Source organism: Hyperoodon ampullatus, assembly GCF_949752795.1.
Source record: "Hyperoodon ampullatus genome assembly, chromosome: 19".
NCBI classification, from domain to species: Eukaryota; Metazoa; Chordata; class Mammalia; order Artiodactyla; family Ziphiidae; genus Hyperoodon; species Hyperoodon ampullatus.
The window spans coordinates 24,066,740-24,086,147 of record NC_136932.1 but is presented as its reverse complement, the minus strand read 5'-3'; the positions used below and the strand labels follow the sequence as shown (position 1 = coordinate 24,086,147).

Sequence of the window (19,408 nt, the reverse complement as noted above, 5' to 3'; positions counted from 1 at the left end):
CTCTTTGCTTCAGCTGTGGCTTAGAGACTCTGACTATGCCACCTGTTACATGGCATTAGACTTGGTTATTGATATCTCTTCCTACGTAAGACTGGACACCTGGGCTGTGATGGGGCTTGGTGACACCTGAGGTGCACGTGCATGGTCCTGACAGTGGGTACTGCCTCCTGATGTGTGTCCTGGGCACCTCACTCGCCTGGCCCTGCCCCTGCCCTGCCGTCAGCCCCGCGAGGGGCGGGATAATGCCTCCCTCACCTTTGTCTTCTAAAAAATGGCAAATGGGAGGGGTGAAACTAAAGAAAACGGAAGCCCCAGGCCCTACAAACTTGTGTCTTTACAAGTCGTGACCCACGGAAATCTCTGACGTGTGCTCAGTTCATCGAGGTCACTGGAGGGGGCTCCTCGTGGCCGGCAGTGACTGGTGGGACCTCAGTGTCCAGGCACACCTGTACCTAAGTCACAGCGCCCTGGCAGGGACCGTGCTGAATCTCACGCCTATCTTTTTGATTCTACTCATCATTTACCCCAGGGGGTCTCAACCTTGGCTGCATGAGGATCACCTGAAGTGTTTTAATATAAAATGCTGGTGCCTGGGCTTCCCCATGGCAATCGAATCAAAACCCCTGGGGTGGGGACCAAGACGCAGCAATTTTTAAAGCTCCCTGGGTGACTACTCTGCCGCCGGGTTGAGAACCACCATCCTGCACCATTGCTTCTTAAATCTGAAAATGTACTCTAGTCCCCTGAGGATTTTGTGAAAATCCAGATTCTGACTCAGAAAATCAGGGCGGGGACTGAGATTCTGCATTTCTGACAAGTTCCTGGATGGTACGGAAGATGCTGGGCCAAGGACCACCTGCCGCCCAGCAGGGTCCTACCCAAGAGCTCCTCTTAAATGCCTTTTCTTTTGTGCGGGAAGGTGGGGAGAAATGTAGGTTCTCAGAGATGAGGGACTCATGCTCCTCAGCTGCTGACGGAGCCCATGGAGTGGGCAGCTGGACCTTCTCGTTGCTGCCAGGTACTGGGCTTCACAGGGCAGTGAGGGGAGGGAGGGGGAGGGAGGTGGGGGCCAGGGCGGGGGCGGGGCCAGGGCATGGGCGCGGCGTGGTGTGGCCTGGGCCAGGGTCCGGGGGGTGAGGCGGGGCCGGGGATGGGGCGCGGCCAGGGCCAGGGCCCGGGGCCGGCCCGGGGTGGGGTGGGGCACGGGCGTGGCCGGGGTTGGGCGGGGCCAGGGCCCGGGGGCGGGGCCAGGCCACTTACTCTGGGTGCAGTCGCAGGCTCCAAGCAAGGCTTTCTCGTCCTGACTGTAGTCTGCGAAGGAGGAGCAGGGCGCTGAGAACCCTCGACTCTGGTTCAGACACCAGAGGGGGAGCCTTGAAGGCAGCCTGGGGCCCTTACGCATTCAATAGGAGACCTCCCCGAGTCCCATTTGGGGCCGCAGCCTCCCAACCTGCTCCATCCAGGCCCCATGCTCTCTAGCCCTTCCGTGGACGCTCCAGCAACAGCTGGTGGGGAAACCGGTGCTGGCTGGTGTCTGCAAATCCCTCAGTGTGTCCCTTAGGCTGGCGTAGTGCTCAAGGCCTCAGGCAGCAGGCCACCACTGGCTCCTCGGCCAGGTCACTTTTAAACTCTCCGAGCCTCAGTTTTCCCATTTGTAAAGCGGCAGTGATAATGTCTACATCATGAGATCACTGTATAAGAGAGAGTCGCGAGATTCAAAAGGAGCACAGGATCAGTAGTGGCCATCACCTTTCTGTAAGCTACGGAACACCTCCTGTGACTCCGTTATGGGATTGTGATGAGATCACGGTTGTCAGATCTCTTTCAAAGGGAAAAAGATCACTGTCTGTTTTTCTTCTTTCCCTCTTGGGTGTCAGAATCAACCCTTTACTATTTCACCCTGGAGCCTGGCCTGGTTGGTTGGTTTACCCAGCCTCTCTGGGAGAGAGTCAGTCCATCCCGTCTGGTCCTGTGACCCTCACCAGCGCTGATGGTGGGAAGGTGCCTCATGTCGTGGAGAAGTTTGCTGACGACAGGACTGGACCGGGAGTACAGGCCGTGGCGGCTGATCCCCAGGTGGAACTGGATCCAGCTGGTCTCCAGGCGGAGCTGCAGTGGGGGATCCAGGGAAGTGAGATTCAGCTGCTCTTTGTATATCTTGTGTCGCCTGAAAGAGCAGGAAGAGTTTTTCTTCAGCTGCGGGAACAAGAGCGCAAAGACCTGCCGAAGCGCCTTGTCTGGACTCTCCGTTCTTTCATTCATTTGGCAAGAGTATGAAGCACCTGATATGAATGAGGCTTGAGGCTGTGCTTAGGGTACCATGGGGGACAAAGTGGCCACAGGGCTTCCCTGCCCTCAGAGAGTTTACAATCCAGTGAGCGAAACAGGCAGACAGTTACACAGTGCCACACACACATCCACAAATACCTAACCACTGACCATGACGAATACTGTGAAGGAAAAGTGCAGACGGTTAAGAGTCAAATTAGGGGCCTCGTATAATCTGGGATCTCAGGGAGTGATCCTGGGCCTCTTCCGGCACTTTCCCATGAAAAAGTCTGTATTTTATACTTCCCGATATTTCCTGACCTTAGGAGTCAGGAGGCAGGAGAGAGAAGGTAATTGATGAGAATGAGAAGAATGAGGGTCAGGATTGATAAGGAGAGCTGGAAGCTGAGTGAGATTAATCAATACGTCCTATGAGAAAAGAAGAATTAATTAGCCATGTACTGTTGGTCCTGCTCAGGAAACTTTTCTGCCAGGATAAAAAGAAAAAGCTGGAAAACAATGCCACTGCCATGCAGAGGCTCAGAGCCCAGTCTGGGAGACAAGCGGTACGTCTATGAAATCATCAGAGCAAAATATAAGGCAGTGGTAATCAACTGCTGGACATGGGTTCAGACAAAAACGCCTTAACATTTTGGGGACGGGGAAGACGATTCTATGGTGAAGTAGTCAGAGGAAGACTCCGATGGGAGAAAGTGGACTTCAGCTGGATCCACGTGGGTGGTGTTTGGATTGACGGGGAGATGTGGGGTGTGCTCCTGGATTGGGGACAACATGGACATTACGAGAGGCAGGCGAGGGACAGGTATATCTGAGGATTAGAGAGGAAGGATGGATAAAATAGATGGCTGAGTGAAAAGATGGAGGTCTTCTGACTGGAAAGCAAGGCAAGTCGGCACATGTCATCTGACCGGGTGAAGGTGAAGCTGACCGGGACGGGCTAGGTGGGATTATGGGGCAGGGTTTGGGTGTCCCTATACATCCGTATTTATCAAACCATGATACCTTACCTCTGAGGTCTGTGAGGGGGTACATAACCAAACAAACACGTCCTATATTCTTGGCATGTCAAATGTTCTCACTGGTAAATAGTTTTAAAAATTACTTTTATATTAAAATAAATATAGGGCTTCCCTGGTGGCGCAGTGGTTGGGAGCCCGCCTGCCGACGACACGGGTTCGTGCCCCGGTCTGGGAGGATCCCACATGCCGTGGAGCGGCTGGGCCCATGAGCCATGGCCGCTGAGCCTGCGCGTCCAGAGCCTGTGCTCCGCAACGGGAGAGGCCACAACAGTGAGAGGCCCGTGTACCGCAATAAATAAATAAATAAATAAATAAATAAATAAAGACACGTTATGGGGAGGAAAATGAAACAATCATTTTAAATAAAAAACAGTAGTTTTCCAAGAAAATTTCACTTGGTCACCTCAGACTTTACCTCCAAGGGTCCAGACCCTCAGGGGGGAATGGAGTTTTCTTTTGTTTTGTTTTGCTCTGCACTCACCTCACCCTGTGTGAATACAGTCAAATAATAATGCTGTCCTGAGTGAAAGTCATTTGTCTTGAGGAAGAGGCTCAGGTTTATAAACTGATGTGGAAGGATGGATGTCTGGCAGCTCTTGGTCCCAGCCTTCTTGGTACCTGCTCCAGGGTCCTGGTGGCCTCTGGGTGCCCCTACTTTTGGAGACCTTCACCTTATATCATGTCAAACATATTAAAATCCACCCCTCATTCAATATTTTTTGCTATCCCTTTTGAAAGTTTTCTTTTATCATTCTGAATCTGTTAAGAATAAAGTATCAAAATAAACAAACAACAACAACAAAGAATATAGTATCTAGTAATATAACCAAGTCAACACTGGCTCATTGTTCTGTGGACATTTAATTATATATTAATTCATTTTGTTTGGGAGTTTTGGGATTTTTTTTTTCCATTTCTGAGCCAATCCATCTTCTTTGTTCAGGCCTCAGAGCATTGTCAAAGCTTTTGTATGTCTCAGGCACCGTGTCCACATTGTAAATGGATGAAGATCCCTGACCTACTGTCTCTGTCAGCTCAGGCTACACAAACAAACTTCCACAGGCTGGTGGTTCAAACAACAGGAATTTATTCTCTTACAGGTCTGGAGGCTCAAGTCAAGATCAAGGTGTCGCCAGGTTTGGTTTTTCCTGCAGCCTCTCTCCTTAGCTTGCAGACGGCCACCTTCTTTCTTGTTGTCTTGTTGTCTGTCACGGTCTCCTCTCTTGAGGACACATCTCCGGGCTCATATACACGGGCTCAGCAGTTGCGGCGTGTGGGCTTAGTTGCCCCGCGGCATGTGGGATCTTAGTTCCCCGACCAGGGATGGAACCTGCGTCCCCCGCATTGGAAGGTGGATTCTTAACCCCTGGACCACCAGGGAAGTCCCACTTCCCTCTTATTTCTGACACCCAGAATGAAATGCAAGAGCCCAACATGGATTGTCCAGTGCAGAGCAGAAGAGGATAATTACCACCCCCATTCAAGATGTTTTCTTTCTATTAAGGTAGCCAAATAATGAATAAATGTGGAGAAACCACATCACATATCGCTGAGAAAATAGAGATGTTGTGGTTGGCAGAATTCTAGAACTGTCCTTCAAGGTTCCACGCCCTCATCGCTAGAATCTGTGAACATGATGACCTGTCACTCCTAGGATTATTCTATGTTGTGGCACAGTTGACCGGGGATGAGGAGATTAACCTAACCAGCAGGGCCTAATGTAGTTACATGACTCTTGAAAGCAGAGAGTTTTCTCTGGCTGGTAGCAAAAGGAACCGAAATGTCTGTCGATGGGTGAATGGATGAAGAAAACGTGGTATATACACACAATGGAAGATAATTCAGCTTTAAAAAAGAAGGAAATCCTGCCTTTTGCAACAATATCAGTGCACCTGGAGGACATTAAGCCGAGTGATATAAGCCAGACACAGAAAGACAGACACCGAGTGATCTCACTTCTATGTGGACTCTGAAAAAGTCAAATTTAATAGCAGCAGAGAGGAGAACAGTGGTTGCCAGGGGCTGGAGGGAGGGGGAAATGGAGGGATATTGGTCAAAGGGTGCAAAGTTTCAGTTGTGCAGGATGAATAACCCCTGGGGATCTAATATACAGCATGGCGACTCTAGTTAATCACACTGTACTGTATGCTTAAAATTTACTAGAAGTGTAGCAGATCTTTGTTCTCCAAAAGGAGGTGAGAAAAGATGGCTGGGACGTCCCCCCAAGACAGCAAGCTCTGGGCAGGCAGCCTTCCAGCTGGGGGTGGAGGGGAGGCTTGAACTATTGGTATAATTATCCGAAGTGTCTCATGTTAAACTGCTTCAGTCCTAGCAGTTTACTAGGTCTGCCGGCCACCGGCCAGCTTTTCCTTACTTTATTCACATTTATTTTTATTTTAAAAGAGAGCCAGGCCAGGCTCTAGTTCCCAAGGCTACTTTGAGGCTTAAACTCTGGGACTGCTCGACTCTCTTGGGAGTCTGGTGGAAAGACTGCAAAGTCCTGAGCTGAGTTAGTCACACTGAGCTAGAGCAGCAGAAAGAGAAACAATGATTCTGGGATTTGGAGCAGGGCTGGGGAAGAGGTGGAGTTTTCTTAAGCGGAGCTGCAAGCTGATGGGTTCCAGCTACAACAACAGTCTAACAGTCGGGCCTCCAGCCTCCAAATAGAAAAACAAATGTGGCAAATTGAGTGTAACTTCCTCAGGAGGACAAATTGCTCTTTAAAACATTCATATTTACTGTTGGGTGGGGATGCATAACTCTCTGGTTAGCCATTCCGCTCCTCCCAGGGCCAGTGTCACAGCCGGGGCGGGGGCGGGAGCACAAAGAAAGGGCATCACGGGGTCCTTCCCACCTTCCTTCTCACGGGATTTTTTGTTTGTTTGTTTGTTTTGGGTTTTTTTTTAATGGTTAAGGTAGAGCTGCTGAGAGTTGTCTATTTTTTTTTTCTTTTTTTTAAAAATCAGAAACGTTGTTTGTGTGCCCTTTGTTCCTTGGGGACAACCAGCAGGGGTGTGCTGGAGCTGGCTTGGACAGGTAGCTTGACATCTGCCGTCGTGGGAGAATTTACACCATGGAAACTGGCAAATGTGACAGGTCGGGGCTTTTTGGCCCCCAGAGGAGAGCCCATTCTGCAGCACACTGGCCTGTGCTCTGATTATGGTTGTGCGCTTGCAAACATAAAAATGGTAAAAGAGATAACCAACAAGGGCCTACTGTACAGCACAGGGAACTCTGCTCAATATTCTGTAATAAAGATCTAAATGGGAAAAGAATTTGACAAAGAATGGATATATGTATCTGTATAACTGAATCACTTCGCTGTACACCTGTAACTAACACAACATTGTTAATCGGCTATACCCCAATATAAAATAAAAATTAAAAAAATATGGCCAACACAGAAATTACCTGCTTTTTTTTACCTGTTTGTTATACCCAAGGAAAAAAAAGAAAGTAGATTTCTAAAAACGCAGCTCAATGGGGCAAAAGTAAATATCACTATATTAAAAATATATTATATATATGGGGGGAGGGATTGTTATGTACAGTATCAGCCAAGATAATCCTGGTCTTTAAACTAGCCTTACTTTTACAGGAAGAAATAAAGTCGATACCAAAAAATAAAGCACAAAGTGTTGATGGGATGTTGCTTTCATTCATAAAAAGCAAACCTCGGTTACAAGTCCCATGACCTTGAGGTGAGGGGTAAAATCCACTCTGCTCCTTGCCCTCAGAAGTACTGGAGTTTTCCACAAAAATTGTTCTGAATAGGAAATATTTACACGGTTCAAAATTTTAAATTTCAAAAATCTCCCTTCCACCCCCGTCTGCCCGTTCACCGACTTCCGTCTCCAGAGGTAACTGATGTGGCCAGTTTTTTCCCTTGTTTCTCTCCGCTTTTACCCTTATAGGTTTTGTAGCATAAAATCCACACAGTCCTGAAACTTGCTTTGCTCTCGTCACTAGGTTTTGGCAACTGTTCCAATTCAGCACCCAGAATGCTCCTTATTCCTTTGTAAGGCTGCATAGTATTCCAGTGTTTGGGAATCACAGAATTCACCTTATTCCTTATTGGTAAATATCTAGGTTGTTTGAAATCTTTTGTTACCACAAGCGATGTTGTGAAGTCTAACCTGTACCTGTGACGTTTCCCTTGTGCGGGAGGATGTCTGTACAGTGAAATTCTAGAAGCATAATCGATGGGTCAAAGGTAGACATTAATACATTTGTCATTGTTACAGAAATTACCAAGCTGCCCTCCTCCAAGGGTGAGCACTGTCTGAGACTATTTTCATGAAGCTTTGCCAACAGTGTTACTTTTTGATCTTTGTCAACCTAATAGGTGAAAAATGGTATCTCCGTGTATTTTAAATGTGCATCTCTATCTTGCTAGGAGTGAAGCTGAGCTGATCACTCAGCTGAGCATCTTTTCATGTGTTCAAGAGTCATTTCTATTTCCTTTGCCCATGTTTGTGCTGGGTTGTTCATTTTTTCTTACTGACTGTGCACATGTAGAAAATCAGCTCTTTTTCCCTACCATGATTTGCAAATATTTCCCCCACCCCAATTTTTGGACTTTATTTGGGATGATCTTTTTCATGCAAAAATGTTGATTTTTATAAAGCTGAAATGACAACTCCTTTTATTCAGGCTCTGACTTCTACATTATACTTAGAAAAGCCAGTCTCACTTTGAAGTGACAGGAATACAAAACCAAAGCAAATCATGGTTCCTTCTAGTATTTTCTGGTTTCATTTTTTCCATTTAAATATTTAGTAAAAGGTATGTAAAAATATTTAGTATGGCATGCACCTTTTTCCCCGCTAGATAGCTAGCCAGTTCTCTAAAAATCATTTATTAAACAGTCCATTAAAAAAAAATCTCACTGATTAAAAACATCATCTTTTTTCACACAATAAATTTCCATTTATATTTTTGGGTCTATTTCTGGGCTTTCCATTCTGTTTCATGTTCTGTCTAGCCATGCTCCGGTATGATAGTTTGAACTTTTAAAAAACTTCATAAAACACTTTAATAGCTGGTAGGGCTAGTCCCCCTGTATTGCTCTTTTTAAGAGTTTTCCTATGTAGACCAACTTGTGTAGTTACCTACATGAATTTTACAATTATAAGATCCTTTTAAAATGGAAACCTTAAAAGGGTTTAAACAGGCTTACTGAGTAGCATCGAGTATAATGCTTTCTTGCATTATTGATGAAAGTATAATTGGCACATCTTTTCAGAGGGCAACTTTCCATTTCAAAATTTATAATGAGTTTACCCTTTGACTCAGCAGCTGCCCAAGGATGGTTGCCATTTTTAACTATTATTACTGCTTATAAAAACTAGAGAGCAGGTAGATCATCACATTTGCAGTGAGTCACTAGAAACCACCGGCTTCACAAGCCACAGCAAAATCCTCGGAACACCCTGTAAGCAAGAAGGGAAGGACCTCTGTCTTACTGCTGTGCTACACACTGCCCTTTGCCTGCTCTGGCACGTCTGCAAGGTCACGGATCATCCCAGGGACCCGGGAATCCCACTGTGGCTTGTCTGCGGTCTCTAGGTGTGCTAAGGAAGCAGTAGCCAAGTTATCTTCGGGGCATTAGAGAAAAATGCTTTCTCCATCCTTTGACTGTTCAGGCAGGTCTGGCCTGGGGCTGGGTGGGAAGCCTGGAGCCGGGCACCTCAGCTGCTGCCGCCCAGCTAAGTGAGGGCCTGGGTCCTCTTCCTGGGGTGTGGGGAGTTAAGAGCATGTGGAGGATGCCATCCCGGGCTCTGGTCCCTCCTGGGATTGTCAGGGCAGAGCCCCTGGGGTGTAGTATTCAGGGACCAGGTGCTGTGAACACATCTGGCAAGGAGGGGAGACAGCTGTGACTCAGAGGGTTCAGGAAGGACCTGGAAGGTTCTCAGAGGCTTGGGTGCCACCCTCCCCCGCGCCATGCTCCCAGTCGCTGAGCGCACGGCTTCAGGCCTGAAAAACTTCCTCGGTTCCTCGATTTCCGGTCTGGAGGAAAGACAAGGGGTAGGATAGACCCCCTCCCCACACTTGGTTTCAAGGCGTAGATGCCTCCACTGTATTTAGGTTCCTCATGGGGCGGGGTCAGGCCCTTTGGGGATAATTTTGGCACCAGACCGTGCAAAGAAATACGAAGGAATACTGTCTGATGGCCCACAAAGTGGAGAGGCTGGGGCTGGACCAGGACGGGCAGTCGAGGCCCCATCAGTTCTAGGAACAAGCTAGTCACAGCTCAGGCGACTTGGCCGCGAAGCGCACAAATCTCTGACTCCTGTCCCCTCCAAATCATTCCTCAAAGCTGCAGTTTCACCTCTGCAACCTCTCCAATGTTCACGTTCCTCCTGTTGCCCTGCCACCTCAGCCCACACACCTCGCCTGCAGTGGCCTCTTAACTGATGGTCAGGACTCACGTCTTCCCCCTCGTCTCTCCAGGCTCCGATCTCGGCCAAATTATCTGGAAATCAGAGCTCCAAGCACGTGTCTCCCTCCTGCAAAATTCTTCGCCATGTCCTTGCTGCCGGTGAAATCTGGTCCAAAGCCCTGATTCTGGTATCCCCCAGGAGCCCCTTTGACCCTTTCTAGTCTTCCGCCCCCATTCCCTTCCTACCTAAGCACTATGTTTAATGCTCCCAGACCCTCCTCCCCACCTCGTGCTGTTTCTCCCATGGGAATGCCTACTTCCACATTTTCGTCTCCAGATTCCAGGGTCAAACTCTCAAGGAACGTCCTCTTTGAAGCTTCTCCAATTCTGCACCTGGATGTGAGCTTTCTCTCTCGCTCCTGCAAATCCGTATACACCTCCTATCTCTTCTGTTGTTCTTGCTGTATGCAACAGGTGCTCAATAAAGTTTGGGGAACCAATGAATGCACTCCATATCTCACCCACAGTGGGTGCACAGCTCTGTAAGAACTACCCTCTGTATTTTTCTGGAAAGACAATTAATGGGAATCACAGGCTTACTCAAGAGCTGCTGATGTGCATGCTTTCTGGATAGCGTATGTTCACTCTAATGCTTAAGTTTCCAGAAGTCCTGCCTGCCGTCCTTCCTTCTTTTTAACCGTAGCATCTCGTAAATTTCCTGGTTCTCCTGAGTCAGGACAGACTGAACTGATCCTGGGAATTAATTTCTCTCCTTTCCGGCTGAAATAACTAGTCTCTCTTTGGCATTTGGACACACGTTCCCTGCCAAAAGCAACGATGCCAAGCCCTCGCAAGCAGAGCTATTTCAGCTGCATGCCTGAGAATTTATATTTTGCTACATTCTCTCGTTATTAAGCTGTGATGAGAGATGACATACTCTCTGCTTTAAGGGCTCACACTGAGCTCCCCTGGGGAGGAATCTGGTGATAATCCATTAATTATTTTCTAATTGGTTGACCCCCTGCTTGTTTTTTAGAGCTGTTCATTCCCAGCATGGCTGGGAGATGCCGCGCCTGGTGGAGAAGTATGATGGGGCTACCCGAACCCCATCACCTGGCTTAGGACAGATCATCTGTGGAGGTTCACAGAGCCCAGACCATCTGCTCCCAGCATCCTGAGCGGCCGGAGGGAGGCGGGGCTGTCAGGCACTCAGGCAAAATTCCCTCTTTTGGAAACTGAGTTGAGTGGTCATTGTGCTGTAGCATCGGGAAGGAGATGGGGCGACAGTGAAAGATTTCAGAGCCATGTGGGTTTCCTTCCCAACAAAGCTCTACGTTTCTCGAGGGCCGGAGCCTGCCTAAGATTTTTACATCTTCCTTAGCATTTGACAAAGTGCTCTGCGTGCAAGAAATGTTCTATAAATAACTGATTCTTAGATGCCTGAACAATTTTCCTGCTGCAAAAACTCCATCAGACTCCAAAATACTAGTACCAAAACTTGGGGTGGGGGGAGCAAGAATCTCTTGAACACAGGAATTGCACTAGAACTCTATCTCTGTTAGAAGGGGACTCATAAGGTTACTTATTGACTTATTTATTATCTTACTCATCTTATGAATTTCCAAAAGCACTCTGCCATGAAGAAAATTATAAAAGCATTACAGTGAGCCTCTAAGGGACTCGGCTTTCGACCTCAATCTGTGCATCTGTTTGATCCATGGGTCTGTTTCAATATTCTTAGCCTTGACATTGGTCTTAGAAAGAACATTTTCCCAGAGTTGCTTCGTTTGGGTGGTGACGAGTTTGGAAAAGTGTTCCTTCGTCTTGTCCTATTTCTCCTGTGAATAAGAAGGAGCTGGGTTCAGTGGGACCTGACGCTTACACATTTGGAGGACCACTTCTAGGAAAAAAGAGTACAAAACTGTGACTACTAAATTAGACATGCGAGTGACTATTTCTTTGGAATGAGAAAAGATATCAGCAAATCACTGGTGCCCTGAGGATTTAGATCCCTTTTCCCTGAGATTTCATACTTAACGTAGAAACTGTCTCTTCTTCCTAGCCAGCACCCCACTCACCCCGCTTACAGCTTCCTGCACCCACAGGGGAAGCAAGAGGCCCTGGGCTGAAGCTTTATCAGCTTCGTGGTAGGTCTGCCTCAGATGGGCAATTACACAATTCACAACCCAGCGCTTTTGACTGAATACCTGATATGAATATCACGGGCAGGCACATAACTTTAGGGAACTCAGGGCTTTACGTAAAGGATGTCCTTGCTTCTCCTAGCCAACACGTGATAGGAGAACATTAGCACAACAGCTAATGAGGACAAGTGATGGAGGCCAAGAAGGCCGTGGGCTTCTGGAAATGGTTTTTCTGTTTATTACTCGAATGGACTCTATTTCTGAGACCTTCGGGTCCCTGCAGGCTGCATGTCCTCACTACAGAATTATCTGGAACAGCCAACTCTCCTCAAAAATACACCTCAGCGGACTGGTGGGCTCACCATCAAAATCCTGTGGCGTCAGGGAACTATATTCCATATCCTGGGATAAACCATAATGGAAAAGAATATGAAAAAGAATATATATGCGTGTAACTGAATCACTTTGCTGTAGAGCAGAAATTAACACAACATTGTAAATCAACTGTACTTCAATTAAAAAAAACCAACAATCCCGTGGCTTTTCGCAAGCAGGCCTGGGATGCTAACGGGCGTCTCCCCACTGCTCCATCCCACGGGCTCCAAGAGCACAGCCCCCACTGCAGTCCTTTCTGTTCACCCGCCTCCCTCTCTGTTTACCCCTGTGCCCTTGAGGCCAAGGCAAGTCCACGGAAGCTGTGAGCCAGATGGATCTGCCACCACCTGTCAGACCCCAAAGCAGGTCCCCAACCCCGCCTCACCTCCTCATCTCACTTCCCAAGACAGAAATGCATTCACCTCCTGGAGTCTGTCCTTCAGCCCGAAGGAATATCTGCTTCGCTGAGCCCACGGGCCACAGCTTGACTTTTAGGGGTAGGTGACAGGTGACAATGCTCCTGTATCTGTAACTCAGAGTCACTATTAGTGCCAAGCCTGCACATCCAGAGAGACAGGGAGGGTAGGAGATGCAGGTCCCTCATCCAGAGTCCCAGCTCTGCCATGCACGGCTCTGTGACCTAGGACTGGTTCCTTGACCTCTCTGCACCTCTGAAAAGTAGGAATAATAAATGTACTACCTCAGGGGGGTTTTAGTGAGGATTAAATTAATTAATAGGTGAGTTATTACTATGATTTCTAAGATTCCATTTGTATAGGGCGGGGAAGGAGGGCCGTGAAGGATTATTGTGACCTCTGCTTCATTTCCCGGTTCTCCGAATTCTGCTCTATGCTGCATCCCTGCGGTGGGTTGAGTGCTGGGCCGAGATATCCATATCCTCACCCTGGGACCTGCAAACGTTTCCTCACATGACCAGAGGGACTTGCAGAAGTGATGCAGTTGGGATCCGGAGATGGGGTGATGAGCCCGGATATCTGGGTGGGCCCTGGAGGTAACCACAAGTATCCTCATCAGACAGGCCCTCGGCGGACACAGAGCAGAGCGGGAGACCATGTGGCCCCAGAGGCCGACCTTGGAGAGAAGTGGCCCAGAGTCAGCAGAGGCTGGAAGAAGCCAGAAATGAATTTTCCCCTGGAGCCTTTGGAGGGGGCATGGCCTCACCTACACCTTGAATTTGGACTTCTGCCCTCCAGAAATGTAAGAGAATGGATTTCTGTTGTGTTAAGCCCCGCAGGGCGTGGTGACCTGTGATGGCAGCTCTAGGAAACGAATCCAAGTAGCCATTGGGGCCACAGCTGATGGAGCCGATGGGAACCACCAGGCAGGGAGTGGTCCTGGGGCACCGCTGCCCCTGAGAACAAGTCCACGGGGCTCCCCCCAAGGAACTGACTCCCCCATGCCCAGGAGCTATCACTGGGTGGGGGGCAGTGGATGCTAATAGGTTGGAGAGAGGCTACTGCTTCTCCATCCCATCCCAAGTTCTGCAACGTGGCTGCCCACTGAGCCCTTTAAATGGACCTGGCTGGCCAGCGAAACAAGCTCCCAGGAGAACACGAGAGCCACAGCAATGGCCGGCCAGCCGTCTGGCCCACTCCTCATGGCTGTCCCCAGCTCTGCCCTCACGTGGAGTCATCACGCCAGCACCGACGGGGCTCCGGGCCCGCCCCTCCCGTGAGCACCCCACACCCACCGGCTCAGGACCCTCCTCCCCGGCCGGAGGGGGCAGGGACACTGTTGGCCTTATCTCACAGACAAGGAGGCCGGCACTGGGGCCCACGCCCCGCCCTCCGCTTGTCACGTGGAAGCAGCACCGAGCCCAGGCTCCCTCTGACCTCCCAGCTCATCCCCAGGGAGAGGGATCCATAGGCACGTGATGCCACCAGTGCTCCATCCAGAGGGGGAGCATCGCTGGAGACAACTTCCACTCACCTGGGGGCTGGCTACTGTGGAAGACGTTACTAAGTGGAGTCGGGGATATAGGGACAAAGGGACTTGCTGGACTCACACAGAAATCCGAGACAAAGTGAGGAACCTCGGTCCTCATGACCCAAAATGTGATCTTGTTTTTTTTTTTTTTCTTGGTCTTATCAAAGTGGTTAGTCTTGCCCGTTTTGCTCAGACCTTGCTGATTTTTTTTCCTATTTATTTATTTACTTATTTTTCATTCTATACAATTTTTAAAGGTTACTTTCCATTTACAGTTATTACAAAATACTGACTGTACTCCCTGTGTTGTGCATACAGCCTTGAGCCTGTCTTACGCCCGACAGTTTGTATCTCCCACTCCCCGCCCATATTGTCCCCCTCACTGGTGCCCACTAGTTTGTATCTGTGAGTCTGCTTCTTTTATGCTCTATTCACTAGTTTGTCGTGTTTTTTAAGATTCCACATATAAATGACACACAGTGTTTATCTTTTTCTGTCTGACTTATTTCACTAAGCATAATACCCTCCAAGTCCATCTGTGTTGCTGCAAATGGCAAAATTTCGTTCTTTTTAATGGCTGAGTAATATTCCATTGTGTATACATATACATATATGCATCTGTTGATGGACACTTAGGTTGTTTCCATGTCTTGGCAACTGTCAACAGACCTTGCTGATTTGGGATGAGCTAACAGAGTGAGGACACTCCTGGAGCAGGGGCTATGGTCTCAGTGAGAGACCTGCATCTCCACCCCTGCAACAACTTCCAGACCTATCGCCAAAGATGAGGGCAGACTGGACATCCTGGAGAAGGTGGCAGGTCTTCTTAGATCCTGGTCTAAGGGATCCCCAGAGTCGAGGTAGGGACCTAGCAGAGAACCTCTAGCTGGGCCATGTTTCCCAGATTCCGGTCCTGGGCACAAAGCAAAGCACCAGCACAACTAACACACATCACTTGCTCTGTGCAAATAAAACTGGAAAGAGTTGCAAACTGCAACCTCTCTGGGAGAGTCACAGTTACATAAAGACAGTAAAGGCTCTGAGAAGTCCTGCAGTCAGGCTTCCTGTGCAGAGGGCACTTCCTAAACCTTTCCTTTACAGAGCCCATGACGACATGCACTGGATTCTGTGCAGCGCACAACGCATTTTGAGAAACATTAAATATTAACACTGAACGCTCAACCTCATCACGACGTGACCATTCACAGAGCCGAGGTCCCACAGCTGTGAGCTACATTGTTCCATGGAATACAGCCTCCATGGTGTAGACCAGAGGTTGTCAACTAGGGGCCACCTCACCCCTCACGGATGGCAATATTTGGAGACATTTTTGCATCACAGTTGGTGGAGGGGGTGCTAACGGATGCTGCTAAACATCCTCTAATGCACTCTCCTCTTTTATTTAATTTTCTGTTGAGCCTAGCACGACAGAAAATCATCTGCCCCACACGTCAGTAGTGCTGAGGTCAAGAAACCCCTGGCTGGAGTTACAGAATCATGAGCACAGAAGGCACTTAATCCTCTGATAATGACCTGAAAATTGCTATGATGGATTCTGGACTCTGCGCAATTTAATATTTTCCATAGACAGCATAAAAGCCTTCCTCAGGGTCTCCTACACTCCTCCAAGATCCTCTGCACAGCAAAAAATTTAATTATTATTTAATTGTGTAAAAAAAAAAAAAAACCAATGTGAGTCAGCCATCATTTAGTTGTCAGGCTTATACTGACCTAACAAGCATATGGATAGAATACCAACACACGTGTTACTTGCAAAGGATGCACTACTAAATTCTGGTTCCTTCCTCTTCCAACTGTGCAACCTAAAATAGACGAATATATGTTTCACACACACACACACAGTTAGCAAATGACACTGACATTGGAATTGGTTGGCTGTGTACCCTCCCTCTCCTCCACCATTTTCCCGAGTGCAAAAAGCAGAGCTGAGGTCTAAAGGCAGCGCTCAGCGTGGACTGAGAACAGGAGGAGACTAAACATCCACACGCTGGGTCCTTCGATAAACAAATGTTGACCGGAATATACATCTTGTCAAAAGTGTCTGAACTTTGCCTTACGGCCTGTCACCAGGCATGGGCATCCGAAGGAGAGAAGGATCTGACTGCAGGGGCTGGGGGCATGTATTTTCATGGTTTGTAGGCAAATTTCCTTGTGGCTTCCCCACAGATTAAATCCTTTCAAGTCCTTGGCCCATGCGCTGGTGCTAATTTGCATGGTGTTATTTTTCCATCTGATTTACACACGGAGAGGATAATTGGCCTCTTTTCCTCCCGAGCATGAGAAGTCACCCGTGGGGTAGGATAATTTATTGAGATATTAATGTGGTTTTTGTTCTTGTGGAATTTTACCCGCCCCTATTCTAAGAAGGGGCCGGACTTTGTGTTTCCTTGTCTTAGGGGGTGTTTATGGTCCAGGACCAGGCAGACATTTAGACAGGCTTCTCCACTCCCTCTCTGGCTTGTAAAATGGTTTTATTTTCGGAAAGCCTAAACTCCGCGAAGGGAGAGGCTAGACAGGGGAGAGAGGAGGGAAGTGCAGGCAGGAGCACACGCTTTGGGGGAACAGGCAGATTCGCCAAGATCAGGAAAGGAAAGTTGGCTTGGGGTGGTGAGTCCTGGAGGGGACCCTAGGTGGCGGGAAGCGGCTGTGTGGTGCACCCGGGAAGGCGCATTTCAGGCACCAGCAAACAGTCCCGTGCCCGAGCTCGGCACAGAAGTAGCACTGCCACCCTCATGCATGAGACCAGGTGACAGAATGAGGACCTCACACCTTCTGCTACCTAAGACCCTAAGGACATTCCCCCGACACTCGGGGGTCTAGGGAAAGGAACTCCAGTGACTCCAGTGACTGAGGTTGAATTTCCAACCAACCTCCCGGGAAACGGGCTTAGAGTCCCAGTGGATGTGATTTTAGAAATAGGAATCCTCGGTACATCTCTTTGACACTTGCATTTGGAGAGTAAAATCAGGTTCTGGGGAGAAACAACATGGTCCTGACAGCTCAGTGGTTTCACACAGCAAAGGTTTATTTCTTAGTTGTGCTGCTTCTCTAACGAAGGTCAGTCAGTAGGGATTCTGCTCCACAGAGGGACTCGGGGATCAGCTGGATGGACGCACCAAGACCCCCGCTTGTGGTCTCCCAGCCAGCAGGGCTACAAAAGAGAGGAACTGGAGGGGTTAGGTCCCGGTTTTTAAAGGCTCTGGCCAGGAAGTGATGTAGATCATTTCAACTCACATCGCATGGGCTGGAACTCGGCACATGGTCCCCCCAGCTGCAAGGGGGCTGGGACACCCATGGATCCCGATGCCTCTCCCACAGCCTTGTGGTGCTTATTTAATGTAGGAGGCATCATTGTAGTTAATGCTATTGATCTCTGCATTTGCGAAGAGCTTATTGCAAATGTATTTTGGGGGTTCTCTCCCTGTGCTGTCGAAGCCCTGTGACTAGATCACCCCTCCAATCCACAGAGGAGGAAAGGAAGGTCTGCACAGTGGAAGCAGCAACACGGTCCGTGGAAAAGGAGAAAGGAACAGCCAGGGTTCTGACCTAAGCTCAGCAGAGGCGGGGCCAGGGGAAAGGCCTCCAGCCAGCGGGGAGCGCCCTGCTTAGCTGGCTTGGTACCGGCCTTGGGAAAAGGAGAGAAGAGGAAGGGAAGGGAGGGCTCCTGTCCAGTCAGTGAGCAACGTTAGCTGCTGGTGTCCCCTCAGAAGGGTGTGTGTGTGTGTGTGTGTGTGTGTGTGTGTATGTGGGCGTGTGGATGTGTGTGTGTGTACATGTACGTGTGTGTGTACTTGTACGTGTGTGTATGTGTGTGTGGGTGTGGGTGTGGGTGTGTGTATGTGTACATGTGTGTGTATGTGGACGTGTGGACGTGCGTGTGGACGTGTGTGTGTGGATGTGGGCGTGTGGATGTGTGTGTGTACGTGTACGTATGCGTGTATGTGGATGTGCGTGTATGTGTGTGTGTGGATGTGTACGTGTGTACGTGTGTGTGTACGTGTGTGTGGATGTGTGCGTGTGGATGTGTGTACACGTGTATGTGTGTATGTGTAGGCGTGTGGATGTGTGAGAGGATGTGTGTACATGTGGATGTATGTGGATACATACGTACACGTGTATGTGTGTATGTGGAGGCGTGTGTGTGTACGTGTGGAGGCGTGTGTGTGTACGTGTGGATGTGTGTGTGGTGGAGGCGTGTGTGAACATGTGTGTGTACATGTGTACATGTGTGTGTGTGCACGCATGCACGTACGTGGGGATAATTTCTGACGTCAGTAGACTAAGTTCAGGCTGCCCCAGGTCTGTGTCTTCCCCCACCCACAAGCTCTGGGTATCTGACGTCAAAGTGACTGCGGAGAGATGAACATGTGCACTTTCTGGCAGCAGCAGCTGAGGCTGAGGCCAGGCAGGCCAGGGGCTGGGCCAGAAGCACGGGCGCTTCTCCCTGGCGTCTGGGGACCACAAAGGCTGTTTCTTCCTCCTCTCCTCCACCCAACTGGGCATCAGACATCGATGAACGCGGCTGGCTGTTGGTGGCTATCAGATAACCCATACGGAGCGTACCACAATAACTAACTAGTGGTCCCTTACCTACTGGCGACTCAGGGCCACAGGAAGCAGGCGTCCTGCCCCGTGTGTCACACACGTGACCTCAATCTGCCCTCCCGACACCCCCAGGGGTAGGTATGCGGCCCACTTTACAGGGCAGGAAACAGAGGCGGGAGGAAATGAGCTTCAGGCCTCCCAGTGCTTCAGCGGCAGAGTCAGGATCGAAACCCAGAGCTGCCCAACTGCAAAGCCTCCGAGATGCTCCCTTACTCATTCGTTTACCAAACACTCAGTAAGCACCTGCTAAACACAAGCAGTGTTTTAGACCCCGGGGTTGCACTGCCCAAGAAGCAAACAAGCATCCCGCTTTCTTTTCATTTCCTGTGGCAGCCCTAACAAATGACCTCAAACTTGGGAGCTTTACAGAAATCCATTCTCAGAGCTCTGGAGCCCAAGAGTCTGCAATCGCGGCGTGGGCCAGGCCCTGCTCCTTCTGGAGGCTGCAGGGGAGAATCCATTCTCTGCTTCTTCCTGTTCCGGTGGCTGCTGACGGTCCTTGGCTTGCGGCCACATCGCTCCAGCCTCTGCCTTCTTGGTCACAAAGTCTCCTCCTTTTCTGTCTGTGTCTAATCTCGCTCTGCTTTTCTCTTACAAAGACACGTGTCATAGGATGTAGGGCCCAC

At 49.1% G+C, this 19,408-nt stretch overlaps 1 protein-coding gene across 1 annotated transcript in view; it reads right to left on the bottom strand.

The window, feature by feature from the left end:
* Positions 1-19,408, bottom strand: part of FAM20A (FAM20A golgi associated secretory pathway pseudokinase) — a gene marked incomplete at its 5' end in the record, with an annotated part of 41,797 nt that overhangs the window by 10,665 nt on the left and 11,724 nt on the right. The window contains 2 exons of the mRNA XM_079725749.1: positions 1,261-1,311; positions 1,983-2,167. Coding sequence (XP_079581875.1) covers positions 1,261-1,311; positions 1,983-2,167 — 236 coding nt within the window. The remainder of the gene's footprint in view (positions 1-1,260; positions 1,312-1,982; positions 2,168-19,408) is intronic.